Here is a 13,250-nt window from a genome sequence, read left to right as displayed (position 1 = left end):
GCCTTTTCATATTATACTCTGTGGCTTGTATTATTCTAGCCATAGCTGCCAGTTCCTATATCTCAGATAAGAACAATGATGCATACTGTATTATTTTCTTCTTGTAATTACTAAAATGAATTTAACTTTTAATGACACATTACAGATCAGATTTCTGCAAAGCTGTCCCCCACCCCTTTGGAAAAAAATCCAGCATTCTTTTGAGGGTTTTACCTCAATTTCCCCTTTTCCTTACTGTCCAGAAATTCGTATGTATGTATGTATGTATGTATGTATATGTATGTATGTATGTATGTATGTATGTATGTATATTAATGTCAAGAACCTTTATTCACTTTCTAAATAGGTGGTGGTGTTTCTATTAACCTTTTGCTTCTTCATGTATAGATTATAGATGAAGAAGAAACACAGTTCATGAGTAATTGTCCTGTGGCTGTGACAGAGAGTACACCAAGGAGGAGGACTCGCATTCAGGTGTTTTGGACAGCTCCTTCTTTGGGCACGGGCTGTGTAATTTTGAAGTAAGTAAATTTATGGTCTAAATATATGATTGAAAGCATAGTTTGCTACATATACTGTCCTTTATGACTTTACACCAATTTTAGCCTCACTTTAGCTGTACTATGAGATCCTCAGAAGCAATCATTCTCGAGGTTTAATGCTCTGAATGCCTGTAAACATTGGGGAAAAATTTATACAGAAAATTTACTACAAACACATACACATGTTATCTTTTGTATAATACAATTTGTGCATGGTCCATATGATTCCATTCTAATAATGTTATGATGGGGGCATGAGCATCTGTAGATCTTTTTGCTACCTCTGGCTCAGGAATTCTTGGAGTTGAAGTCCATACCACAATCATAAAAGATCCATAATTCCCCAACTCTGGTCTAGGAGGATCTCCAGATCTGTCTGAGGTAGTGCCACCCCATCCAGAAGAATCTTGTCTCTCAAATCTCCAAATAAATCCCACAGCCACTCTGTCTTGCTAGACTTGAATTGGAGCCCCTTTTGCCCTATCCAGACCCAAACACTCTCCAAACATAGCATCATTCAAGGGGCATGGAGAAGTTTAACATCCACTAGAGCAGGGGTCCTCAACCACCGGGCCGCGGACCAGTACCGGTCCGTGGAGCACTCTGTACCGGGCCGCAAAGAAATTTTTTTTTAAAAAAATGGCGGCTTTCTTCGCCTTCGGTGAATGCTGCTGGGATCGGGGATCAAGGACACAAATGAAAGAAGGGGAGGGAGGAAGCAACCGAAGCCTGTCCTGCTCTCTGGCTCAGCAGCTTCGGTTTCCCCCCGCCTCGTTCCTCTCTCAATCGCTCTCTCGCTGCTCCACCAGACCAGGAAGAAACTGCTTCAAAGAAGCCGGGGGGTGGTGGCTTTTCCTGTCGCTGCATCTCCTCCGAAGCGCCCGTTTACCCCCACCCCGCCCGCCCGCGCGCACTTCAATTCAGTGCTCCGTTCTGCCTGCCTGCCTGTCTGGTTGTTTGGGAGCAGCTTCGGCTGAGAATAATAACTATTCGCCTCTTTTTATCAGCAAAAAGGTACAAAAAAGGTTGGGGACCACTGCACTAGAGCACATCCATGAATGTGATAAATGCTGCTTCAATCCCAAACCCTAGCCTGAACCCTGATTGAAAGGAGTCTAGCTAAAATGAAGAAAACTTGTGCAGTGATGGGAAAGAAATAAGCCACACATTTCTGAAGCATAAATCAAGGTATACCCATCTTGATAGAATAAGCATATGTCTTCTTGAGGTCAAAGGCTGACTCATGAGTAGTTGGCACATAGTCATGATGTTATACTCAGTATAACTCTTTGATAAGCATCAATCCATTTTGTAGGATTAGGTAACTCAGAGGAAGCATACTTCAACCAAGAATTCAACACTTCAGTGAGGCATATAATTTTGTGACTATTATAATAAGACACTGGTGGGTCAAGTTGGCTGCTCTAATAACCCTCCATTGCACAAAATCTGTCCCTGAAAACTGGAACTCCCCCCCCACCCCCCAGCTTCTAGTTTTCTTCAAAATCTACTTAGCTGTCTTGAGAGATCCCACAGTAGGCATTTGAGGCATCAGAAGTCTTCAGAGAATGATTTTGCCTTATCTGATTCAGGATAAAATGCTTCCATCAGCAAAACGATATCATTGAGTTCAATCCACTGCATTCTTATAATTTATTTATTTAAACTCTTAAATAATTATTGAAAGTAGTTATGAGCTTTAAAAATGAGGTATTTAAATTAAAAGCACTTGAGATTTCAATTTTAGCCATCTGGTGCTTGTATAGCATGATTTATTAAAATATTATACATTTATTCCCTGATTAATTTCAGTTTTCCATCATATATGAAACCTGTGTTGTGTTTGTTGATTTGCTTCCAATAATGTATTCTTCTAAAATGTCAAATTATACTGGCACAATGTAATTTGAAAACCTGGTCTTGGTAGAAATTGTGCACGTGTAAAACTGGAAAAGAACATTTTATTCTTTTTTAAAGGCAAAGTACAGAATTTGCTTCTTTCAGCATAAATATTCCTTTTCTGGTTTATTCATGTGTCTCTTTTTGGATGTGATGGTTGAAAAACTTGAAAAGGACATAAAACCTGCCAAATTAGAGATTTGGCAGATTTAGAACATCATTTACATGCATTTTTAAAAGTCACAATCCTTTGGGAAACTGTGCAGCTGGAACATCAAGTTGAATGTTTGCAAAACAAAATATATGCAGGCTTCAGAAGTTAATACCATGAAGATCTTTTAGAGCTTTGCTTTGTCAGCTCCCCAAATAGTATTTCCTTCAATATTAAATTGTTAATTGTCCCTCCCCTGAGATTTTGGATGTGGAAGATGAACCAGCTGGTGATGAAAAGATATTTTAAAAGCTTGAGGTTCAATGATTGCCTTTATGTAAGGACACCTTGACCTACTCTTTCTAGCACATTTCTGAAGTTATGACTTTACTGCCTTCCAAACATAAAGGCTAAAGTTTGGAAATGTAAAGTTTGTGAAGGTTCCCTGTGAAACTCCATATTCAATGAGGGTAGGAATAGAGTAGATCCTAAGGCTAAAGACAGCAAAAAAAAATTGGTCACCTCATCACTATCACCTTCATTTCACGTGTAATATAGGATGAGGAATGACTAATGCGAATGATGGGTTCCTTTGTTTTGGTTTTCACTGTATTTCAAAGATCAGTTTCACATCATAAAGGACTAAGCACCCCGCCTGCAAATCATGCCCTTCTAAGGTTAGTATTCTTTTATTCCTTAAGTTGACCCAATCTTTGATCCACATAAAGGCTTTATAATATATTTCCCAGGCAGGGAGTCCAAATCCACCTCTGCATCTATTATCTTGTAGTGCATTCAATTTTATCCTCGCTCTTTTTCCTGCCCAAATAAATTTCATAGTCATTTTATTTAATTCCCTAAAAAACAACTTCTTATAGTGACTCACCAAATATATTTGCTAGCAAAAGCTTGATAAATTCATTAGTTTGATTCAACCAGGTGATTATTATAGATTTCTTATTTCAACCAGTTGAAATGCAATAAAGTTGAAAGAACTGTCTATGAAGTTCACATGACAATTCCAGATGGGGATTTGATGAACATTTCTAAAACCTAACACACTAAGTTAATTAAGAAAACAAGTTAGGTTTCTAAGTTAATTCTTGGCTTACTTTGAGGCTTGTAGTAACTTTGCAGGGTAGAAGAGCAAGTGAGACTAATTGTCTAAGCAGGTATGAAAACTTACACTAAAGAAAACCAATTACTTTTTTGATAATATAAAGATTATTAACCCTTCATATATTTAAAGGGATATAGATATACAAGTATTTAAATGATAGTAAGTAGCTTGTGAGGTCCAGCAGACACCAATTTACTAAATTTCAGAATTTAATCATGTTTTCTTGGAAACTGTTATTCTAAAAATATTGAGTAGCTGATTATGATGATCGTGCTAAATTGCCCCTCTTTAATTAATTACAGTGCTGAAGAACTCAAGCATATTGTCATGCTGCTCCTATTTATTATTGAAGCATAAGTGCTCACTGGGAAGGATTTAGGAGCTCTGCTAAATAAATGTACATGAATATCTGGAAAGCAACAAAAGAAAAGTAAAAGCACAGCTCATGTATATGTATATTTCTTAACTAATGGTTTTTTTATTTTTCACAAATTGTCATTTTCAACATTTTAAAATCATTCAGTATCTCCAGAGGTGAACAATTATATCTAGGTTAGCTCTGAAAGACTTCGAAGGGAAGTAACAGTGGGAATCATTGTAAAAGAGCAAGATAAATTCTCTGAATTATCAAGAGCTAAGATCTGATTTATAAGCTCAGTCACACCAAAGGAGTTTTAAGTTGATTTTAATGGGAACAAACTCTGGCCTTTACAGATCTGTCCTTTTCGATCCCCTCTTGAAATGAATCCTTCATTCATCTGCATTGCAAGCAGTAAAAAGGCAGAGCTCCATCACTTCCTAGTTACTTGCTGTTTGTAAATGAATATCATGGTTAATTTAGGAGCCTGGCAGCTGTGGAACATTTGCCATTCCGCTACAGCTGTCAGTGGTCCTCTGGTTTGTTTTATAAACAGATGTTTAATTTTATTTCAGTCTGCTTATCGGTGATGGTTTTCTTCTGCTTCTATTTGAAGAGAACTGATGAGAGAAAGGAAGTGTAATAAATAGGATGCTCGTTGGTTTGTGTCTTACAAAATAAAACTCTGGATAATTAATGATAACATTCAAAACCTTTAAGATGTCTTTGCTGGAGAATGATTGAACCCATTTTTTCCCCTTTAAAAACCTGCAATCCTGAGTTTATTGTCACAGAATGGATGTCAACAAAATGTTCTCTAGTTCAGTGGGACACTGTTTCAAGGACAACGAACAGATGGCATTTATTTTCCCAATATAATCAGTGTTACTAATATTTTTTTTTATTCTGAATGGAAGAATCAGTGTTATTTGTGAAATTATTGATAGATTTGTAATATAGAACACAATCCTCCAATAATTTCAGGGGAATATTAATTCTACAATTGGAAGCTTGATCATGAGCATAGCATAGTTTTCCCTCAATTATTGCCCTCCAGATGTATTATCAATTGCTTACAAGATAATAGGTATAAGTAAAAACATAGTTATGAATACATGGATACATATAAGAAAAATAAAAGAAACAATAGGACAGGGACAGTAGGCACATTGGTGCGCTTATGCATGCTCCCTACAGACCTCTTAGGAAAGGGGTGAGGTCAACAGTAGAAAGTCTCAGGTTAAAGTTTTTGGGGTTTGGGGAAGAAACCAGAGTCAGGTAGAGTATTCCAGACATTGACCACTCGGTTGCTGAAGTCGTATTTCCTGCAATCAAGTTTGTTGCAATTAACCTTGAGTTTCTATCTATTGATTGCTCTTGTGTTGCTATGGTTGAAGCTGAAGTATTCATTGACAGGTAGGACATTGCAATGTATGATTTTATATACTATACTTAGATCAGACCGAAGGCAGCATAGTTCTAGGTTTTCTAGGTTTAGAATTTCGAATCTGGTGGCATAAGGTATTCTGCAACGAGTAGAGAAGTGGAGAACTCTTCTTGTGAAATATTTCTGGACTTTCTCAACTGGGTTAATATCAGATACATAATGTGGGTTCCAGACTGATGAGCTGTATTCGAGTATTGGTCTAGCAAATGTTTTGTATGCTCTAGTTAGTAGTGTAATATTACCATAATAATTTTATAATTTTATAATAATTTTATAATTTTTTTATAATTTTATAATTATTTTATATAAATATACACACACACACACACACACACACACACACACACACACACACTTAAGTTTTCGCGGGTACTTACATGTATGGTATTCAGCTTTGTTCGGGTATTTTCCCACATCACTGTAGTTGTGCTTTTAAAGTTGTAGCAATGTTTCGGCAGAATCTCATCTGCCATCATCAGGCTTCTGTATTGTGTTCGTCTGTGAGTCAGACTTTTACAGTTGTTTCAGTTTTAAATTTGGGGCTAGCCTACTGCTGTGCCAGAATGATTTTTTCTTCATCCTGATTGGTTGGGAGTCTTGGTCTGTGTTTATTGGTCTTGGAGTTTGCTGTGTTCTGCTTGATTGGTGTTTCTAATATCTTCTGTCTGTTTTGTAGCTTTTTAGGTCTTGATTGGCAGGCAACATTGTGTTCCTGTATTGGAGGCTTTTAGTGCAGCTTGGCTCCGAATAAATGGACGGCTATCATTTGTTAGGAAGCTAGGTTTCATCTGGGTGCCTGGTTGGGGTGTGTTTGAGCTGGAGGTATCAGGGGGGATCTGTTTGTGAGAGGTATGCCTTCTTTGTGTATTTTTGGGAGGCCGTATAGTTTGGGGGTTTGGTTTGGTTCATTATTCACTCAAGCCCCAATAAAAGAAACTCTTGAGACTTGAGTGAATAATGAACCAAACCAAACCCCCAAACTATATGGCCTCCCAAAAATACACAAAGACGGCATACCTCTCAGACCCATAGTCAGCTCCAGAGGAGCACCACTACAAAACCTAGCTAAACACTTAGCAAAACAGCTACAGCCCCATGCTGAAACAGCAGCTTCACATGTACAAAACTCATACCACTTCTTGGAAATGATCAAAGATCTACATGTGTAACAAGAAGATCTGCTTGTAAGTTTCGACATGGTTTCACTATTCACTCAAGTCCCGATAAAAGAAACTCTTGATATCATCAAAAATAAATACCAACCAGCTAAACACCTCGTGGAACTAGCAGAACACTGCTTAACCAACACATATTTCATATTTGTGATCCGTATGGGATCACCACTGTCACCCGTCATTGCAAACCTGTTCATGGAAGAATTCGAATCCAGAGCCCTGGCTAATGCCACCCACAAACCCAAACTATGGTTAAGATACATCGATGACACATTTGTGATTTGGCCCCATGGAAAAGAAAACCTAAACAACTTCCTAACACACCTAAACAGCACACACCCCAAAATCAAGTTCACCATGGAAACGGAAACAAACAAACAACTACTATTCCTAGATGTACTAATCTACAAAAAAAAAAAAAAAAAAAGATGGCATACTAGGACACACCATATACCAGAAGAAAACACACACCAACCGCTACCTCAATGCCCAATCCCACCACCACAGATAAACTCCATGGCCAAAACACTAATCGCCAGAACCAAATGCCTGGCAGACAAGACACACATAAAGACTGAACTATGCACCCTGACTAAAGTACTGACAGCCAACGGCTTCCACAAAAGCAAAATCACCGGCTTGATCCACAAAAACACACTGAGACATAATGGAGACCTAGAAGATGAACAGACCTCTGGAACAGCAGTCCTGCCCTACATAAGAGGTACTACAGACAAAATCAGTAAGATATTACACAGGCATCACATCAAGACTGCCTTCAAAACAGACAGAAAAATAGCAGCCATCCTTAGAAACCCCAAAGATAAAATCAACCTGGAAAACCAAGGCATATATGAAGTCCCCTGTGCATCATGCCCAGCCACATACATTGGACAGACCAATAGAAGAATAAGTACCCGCCTGGATGAACACAAAAATGCAGTAAAAAAGCTGGAACACTAGTCCAACACATGAAAGCCACAGGTCATAGCATCGACTTCAATGGCACCAAAACCCTAGCCACTATAGAAAACCTCAGCCACAGAATCATCAGAGAAGCCATAGAGATTGAAAAAAGACCTGAAAGCATGAATAGAAGAGATGATTCCACCAGACCGTCAATTATTTGGAAGCCTGCACTCACAAACAAACAAAAAATCTCCACACTACAAGCCAGGCAAACACCTGGGCACAAACAGATCCCCCCGATACCTCCAGCTCAAACACACCCCAACCAGGCACCCAGATGAAACCTAGCTTCCTAACAAATGATAGCCATCCATTTACTCGGAGCCAAGCTGCACTAAAAGCCTCCAATACAGGAACACAATGTTGCCAGCCAATCAAGACAAAAAAAGCCACAAAACAGACAGAAGATATTAGAAACACCAATCAAGCAGAACACAGCAAACTCCAAGACCAATAAACACAGACCAAGACTCCCATCCAATCAGGATGAAGAAAAAACCATTCTGGTGCAGCAATAGGCTAGCCCCAAATTTAAAACTGAAACAACTGTAAAAGTCTGACTCACAGACGAACACAATACAGAAGCCTGATGATGGCAGATGAGATTCTGCCAAAACATTGCTACAACTTTAAAAGCACAACTATAATGACGTGGGAAAATACCCGAACAAAGCTGAATAACATACATACATACATACATACATACATACATACATACATACATACATACATATTCCAATGGCTAGTATCAAAATTCCACTTTTTTTTTTTAGTTTAAAAAGTTTAAAGTTTAAAACATTCCTCAATTATCCCTGATTTTAAGTGAGGGCGGGGGGGGAATGCAATATTTTTAATTCTTAGTGTGATTTCCATATTCCACAATACGTATTGTAAAAAAACTATTTCCCCACCAAATCTGTATATGAAAATAGAAACAATACCATGTTAAAAAAAAACCTCGTTTAACTCATTTTTACAATCTGCTTTTTGATTGGGGACTGCAGTAAAAAACTAATTTAAAAAGTGTGTGTGTGTGTGTGTGTGTGTGTGTGTTGATATATCCAGTTATTTAGTTGTTTTACTAACCCGAACATGAGTTCTGTCTGGTTGAGCAATTTATTCAGACCTATTGTGCTTTCCCCCTATCAATTAGAGACTATACTAACCACTGAACCAATTTTAAGTTTATCGATTGGAAGATGCAATTGCTCTGGCTGACAAACTAAAACCCACAACACAAATGTTACACTCTATGAAGAACAGAAGTTTCCCAGGAATATAATTAGGCTCCTTCTATTACTGGAATCACAATAATAAATAAAGGGAAAATGTAGCCTCTCGCTCTTTTGAAAAAAAATATTAACGCACACATATATACATAAGCAACAACAGAAAATGCCACATGATTCAGCAAGAAGGAAAATATTTTGTTTTAGAACTTAGATATATATGTGTCTGTGTGTGTGTGTGTGTGTTTTCTTAAGTTTTTGTGGGTATTTGTATGTATGGTATTCAGCTTTGTTTGGGTATTTTCCCACGTCATTATAGTTGTGCTTTTAAAGTTGTAGCGACATTTCGGCAGAATCTCATCTGCCATCATCAGGCTTCTGTATTGTGTTCGTCTGTGAGTAACTAAATTAAATACAGATGAAGCTGATAGAATAAGACACCAAGTCACTAACATCCTATGCACAAGCAAACCACCCAAAAGCAACTTACACAAAGAGGAACAAAATCCCTGCAAGCCCTAAGGAACGACAGCAGCATAATCATACTTCCAGCAGATAAAGGTAATGCCACAGTAGTAATGGATAGAAAAGACGATGAAACAAAATTGACAGACCTACTCCAAGACTTCACATACAAACCCATAAACATGGACCCAACCACATATCTGGAAAAAATAACCAAGAAGAAAATCATAACCAGCAACATGAGCAAAGAGATCCAAGAGACGATCATCCCAAGAGAAAAATCTTCCAGATGCCCGAAACTATACGGCCTCCCCAAAATACACAAAGAAGGCATACCTCTCAGACCCACAGTCAGCTCCAGAGGAGCACCACTACAAAACCTGCCCAAATACCTAGCAAAGCAGCTACAGCCCCATGCTGAAGCAGCAGCTTCACATGTACAAAACTCATACCACCTCTTGGAAATGATCAAAGATCTACACATGGAACAAAAAGATCTGTTTGTAAGTTTCGACGTGGTTTCACTATTCACTCAAGTCCCAATAAAAGAAACCCTAGAAATCATCAAAAATAAATACCAACCAGCTAAACACCTCATGGAACTAGCAAAACATTGCTTAACCAACACATATTTCATATACAAAGGACAAAGATACAAGCAAATTGGAAAAGCGCCTATGGGATCACCACTGTCACCTGTCATTGCAAACCTGTTCATGGAAGAATTCGAATCCAGAGCCCTGGCTAATGCTACCCACAAACCCAAACTATGGTTAAGATACATCGATGACACATTTGTGATTTGGCCCCATGGAAAAGAAAACCTAAACAATTTCCTAACACACCTAAACAACACACACCCCAAAATCAAGTTCACCATGGAAACGGAAACAAACAAACAACTATCATTCCTAGATGTACTAATCTACAAAAAAACAGATGGCACACTAGGACACACCATATACCAGGAGAAAACACACACCAACCACTACCTCAATGCCCAATCCCACCACCACCCAGCACAGATAAACTCCATGGCCAAAATACTAATTGCCAGAACCAAACACCAGGCAGACAAGACACACATAAAGACTGAACTATGCACCCTGACTAAAGTACTGACAGCCAATGGCTTCCACAAAAGCAAAATCACCGGCTTGATCCACAAAAACACACTGAGACATAATGGAGATCTAGAAGATGAACAGACCTATGGAACAGCTTTTCTGCCCTACATAAGAGGTACTACAGACAAAATCAGTAAGATACTACACAGGCATCACATCAACTGCCTTCAAAACAGACAGAAAAATAGCAGCCATCCTTAGAAACCCCAAAGATAAAATCGACCTGGAAAACCAAGGCATATATGAAGTCCCCTGTGCATCATGCCCGGCCACATACATTGGACAGACCAATAGAAGAATAAGTACCGCCTGGATGAAAACAAAAATGCAGTCAAAAAGCTGGAACACACTTCCTCACTAGTCCAACACATGAAAGCCACAGGTCATAGCATTGACCAGACTGTCAATTATCTGGAAGCCTGCACTCACAAACAAACAAAAATCTCCACACCACAAGCCAGGCAAACACCTGGGCACAAACAGACCCCCCTGACACCTCCAGCTCAAACACACCCCAACCAGGCACCAAGATGAAACCTAGCTTCCTAATAAATGATAGCCGTCCGTTTACCCAAAGCCAAGCTGCACTAAAAGCCTCCAATACAGGAAACACAATGTTGCCAGCCAATCAAGACAAAAAAAATGCTACAAAACAGACAGAAAATATTAGAAACACCAATCAAGCAGAACACAGCAAACTCCATGGCCAATAAAGGCGCATGGAACACTGTTACCTTCCCACCAAAGTGGTCCCTATTTTTCTACTTGCATTTTTACATGCTTTTGAACTGCTAGGTTGGCAGAAGCTGGGACATATAAAGGGATTAAAATAATTAAAATTAATTTAATTGAATTAAAATTAAAATAATAAAAATTAAAATAGAGCCATTTAAAGGATTTTCATTAACCTGAAAGTTGGTCTGAAGAGGTAATAGTCATAGAGATAACAATTCAAGTTAGATAATACCCTACTCATATTAAGTATGATACTAGATGAGTAAGCTTCAAGTCCTACCCTGCGGCCAAGCAAAATTTAAATTTAAATTTGTTTATTTATTTAGATCCTTGGAGTTAGTGTTGTTTCCTGGTGACTGTTGAACAAGTTGCTGCAATTTTCTTGGCAAGATTTCAGAAATGGTTTGCTGTTCCTTTCCTCCCAGGGCTAAGATAGAATGAGTGGTCCAAAGTCACTCAGCTGGCTTTGTGTCCAAGGCAGGACAAGATCTCATGGTTTCCCAGGGCTTTCTTAGAAACCAGAAGTCTGTGAGTTCTAGTCCTGCCTTAGGCATGAATGGCTAAAATGACTTTGACCCATTCATTCTGTCACAGCCCAATCTCCCATTGTGGGGAAAATAGGAGGAGGAAGGAGTATGATGAATGTTCGCTACCTTAAGTTACTAGTAAAGTAATAAAGGAGAAGGGAATAAAAACAATCTTAGAAACCCCTGGCTCTTAATTTATGTTTAGTTACAAATAAATTACATTTATTTAAACAGGTACATGCAATTAATATTCTCCTGCACTTATATTTTTTCCCATCAGACAAAACTACTATTTACACAACCTATAATCAAATTTCACTGGTTTGTGAAAGAGAAGGAGGAGGAAGGGATGACATTCTCATTGCATAATGAAAAATAAGTCATAGTACAGGACCAACTCGGAAAATTTCTGCTGCAAATTAATTATCTAGCATCTAAGAGTAATTGTTAATGATATTTTTCATTATAAGGAACAGCCATTCTCTAAATGTTCAGTACTATTTGAAACATTATTTTAAAATGTTTTATATTCCCAAGGGGAAAAAAGAGTGGCTGCAGGCTGAAACAACAGAGGTGTCCATCAACCTCTAGGAACAAATTCACACAGCATTAATTGAAATAATGTATTCAAGTTGTTATACAGTATATATAAAAAAATAACGACAGCTTTCAGCATAGGATGTAGCTGGTTCAGCAGCTGAAGTTAAGGAAAACACTCCAGGTCATATTATTATTAGGATTTCCATATTCCACTCCCCACCCCCACCCCGCCATTTGTTTATTGGAACATGATCTCATCCAAAGCATATATTTATTTGGCATCTAGCCTCATGGCTTTCCAGTAAATGGAGAAATATACACTTATATATGAAGCATTCTTGAAGCTAGTTGCAGCTTCATGCAATAAGATTTTTTTAAATGTTTAAAGTAAAAATAATGAGCTGTAGAAGGCCAGTTTAGTAAATTAACTGGAAAGTGTAGCTATGTTAATGTTAGTTCTCTGACAATTTGCTGAAGAGTGTGCCAATTTGCTTAGATATTTAAAAAAGCCATGCAGTGCCTTCTTGTAATCTAGAAGAGAGCTGTCTAATCCTGATCAGTCATACCAATGTCAAAGAAAAAATGAACAATTTTCAAAATGTGACAGATATCCTGCATTTCATTTCAAGTATATCTATAAGAATGTTGAGACTTATAAAGTGGTTTCAAAGATTGCCTCAGAGAACACTATAAAGCAGATGATTTGTGTTTGTTGAACAGGGAAAAAGCTGTGCTATCATATCTTGAAAACGTTCCTCTGGTACATGATCCTTCTGCACCATCAAGGCTGTAGTAGATTTTCTAATAACATCTTTTTTACATTTTTAAGTTATAACATTAGTCCTTTTTTTTCTTCTGTAAGTAGCAATTTTGCTTGTCCACTGTTGTTTAAGAGGTATGTGAGTCAACATTTGATAGAACCTAGATAATTGCTATCTTCAGAAACAAAAATGTCTACTGTTTTCT

At 38.0% G+C, this 13,250-nt stretch overlaps 1 protein-coding gene across 2 annotated transcripts in view; it reads left to right on the top strand.

Moving 5' to 3' along the window:
* Window positions 1–13,250, top strand: part of SPON1 (spondin 1) — a 341,950-nt gene that overhangs the window by 82,047 nt on the left and 246,653 nt on the right. For both annotated transcript variants that reach the window (XM_026664804.2, XM_026664802.2), the window contains one exon: window positions 388–521. In XM_026664804.2, coding sequence (XP_026520589.1) covers window positions 388–521 — 134 coding nt within the window. The remainder of the gene's footprint in view (window positions 1–387; window positions 522–13,250) is intronic.

Source organism: Notechis scutatus, chromosome 1, assembly GCF_049901735.1.
Source record: "Notechis scutatus isolate UNSWTSFEM ecotype Mainland chromosome 1, rNotScu1.2, whole genome shotgun sequence".
Lineage (NCBI taxonomy): Eukaryota > Metazoa > Chordata > Lepidosauria > Squamata > Elapidae > Notechis > Notechis scutatus.
This window is presented reverse-complemented; position numbering and strand designations above follow the sequence as displayed.